Source organism: Hippocampus comes, unplaced genomic scaffold (assembly GCF_001891065.2).
Source record: "Hippocampus comes isolate QL1 unplaced genomic scaffold, H_comes_QL1_v1.1 C16924124, whole genome shotgun sequence".
NCBI classification, from domain to species: Eukaryota; Metazoa; Chordata; class Actinopteri; order Syngnathiformes; family Syngnathidae; genus Hippocampus; species Hippocampus comes.
This window is the reverse complement of record NW_017841091.1, coordinates 1-1,237: the sequence shown is the minus strand read 5'-3', so window position 1 is coordinate 1,237 and position 1,237 is coordinate 1. Positions and strand designations below refer to the sequence as shown.

Sequence of the window (1,237 nt, the reverse complement as noted above, 5' to 3'; positions counted from 1 at the left end):
GCAGTGGCTGCCAATACCAGTTACTGATACCAGTCAATGATGCCCTCTTGAACAATTTTTGTATTTGAAAAAAACGCATTAAGGTGTCTTAGTTCAGTGAAAAATTTAACATGCGTTGTGGAGAATACTTTTTGAAAAATACGAGGAGACAAAATGGTTATTTGATAAAGAGAAACGTATTTATATATTAACATGTTTATGCAAGCCACCACAACTTTCCATAAGCCTTCTGCTAATGATGCAGTCTTTGACCTCAAGCGTTTTGTGTTTAAAGTAAAGGTGCCATATCTTAGATGTGTTTATCCTTTGAGTGTTGGGAACTCTGTGTTTTGAGATATGCTAAAGCTGATACTGGCCTCTGTGATGCTTGTGTGAGGATTGTTTTGTCTTCACGTCTGGTGTGTTTCTGCTTTATTTCATAGGAAGGACTTTCATTTTTACTCTGATACTCATAGGGGACAATAACCTTCATAGAGGGCTAGAAATGGAAAAAAAAAGATCTCCCAATGTATTCATTCTTGGTGACTAATACTCAAGTGATCGCAGCTGATTACCTTATTCATTTCATCTTGTTCATGAAAATCTCTCAATTGATTTGCAAGCAAATTTGCTTAATGATGTCACAAGGAGGATGTGGGTATTATTACATTGGCGTCAGACATCCATTCAACACGTTTTCCATGTGGTGGCAATAAAACTTGCCTGAAAGAAGGTGTGATCAAATTGAGCAGTCTAAATATAAGGAGCTGCAAGAGAAGAGTCAGCCAATGTGACTTGCATTGATGATGGGAACTGTGGCAGCCATGAGGTGGAAATGTGTCACTTTCTATTTTCTCACTTTGTTTGTTGTCACTGAAGTCAAGGCCAGACTGGGTAAGACCAATCAAACACTTTTTTTGTCACTTCATCCGAAAACATAATCTCACCCCCGACTGTTTTCTATCTCGTTCAGTCAGCAACCATGTCAGCAGTATCTGCAGCACATGGGGGAGAGAGCACTTTAAGACATTCGACGGCGACGTTTACCAGTTTTCCGGCGCGTGCGAGTACAACCTTGCTTCCGACTGCCACGAGGCCATGCAGGAGTTCTCGGTGCATATGAGGAGGGAGCAGAATGATGGGAACCCCACTGTGGCTTATGTGGTGGTCACGATCAACGACCTTGCTTTCCACCTCACCAAGGAAGCGGTCACGGTGAATGGACAAACGTAAGTTGAAAAACGAACCAAAAAAAAAA

General features: G+C 41.2%; 1 protein-coding gene across 1 annotated transcript; it reads left to right on the top strand.

Annotated features, from left to right (window-relative positions):
- Nucleotides 1–289: 289 nt before the first annotated feature.
- Nucleotides 290–1,208, top strand: LOC109509507 (mucin-2; the record flags this gene model as incomplete). The annotated part of the gene is made up of 2 exons (XM_019859347.1): nucleotides 290–873; nucleotides 953–1,208. Coding segments are annotated over exons 1-2 (347 nt in total), but the record flags the coding sequence as incomplete, so codon positions are not given.
- Nucleotides 1,209–1,237: the final 29 nt, after the last annotated feature.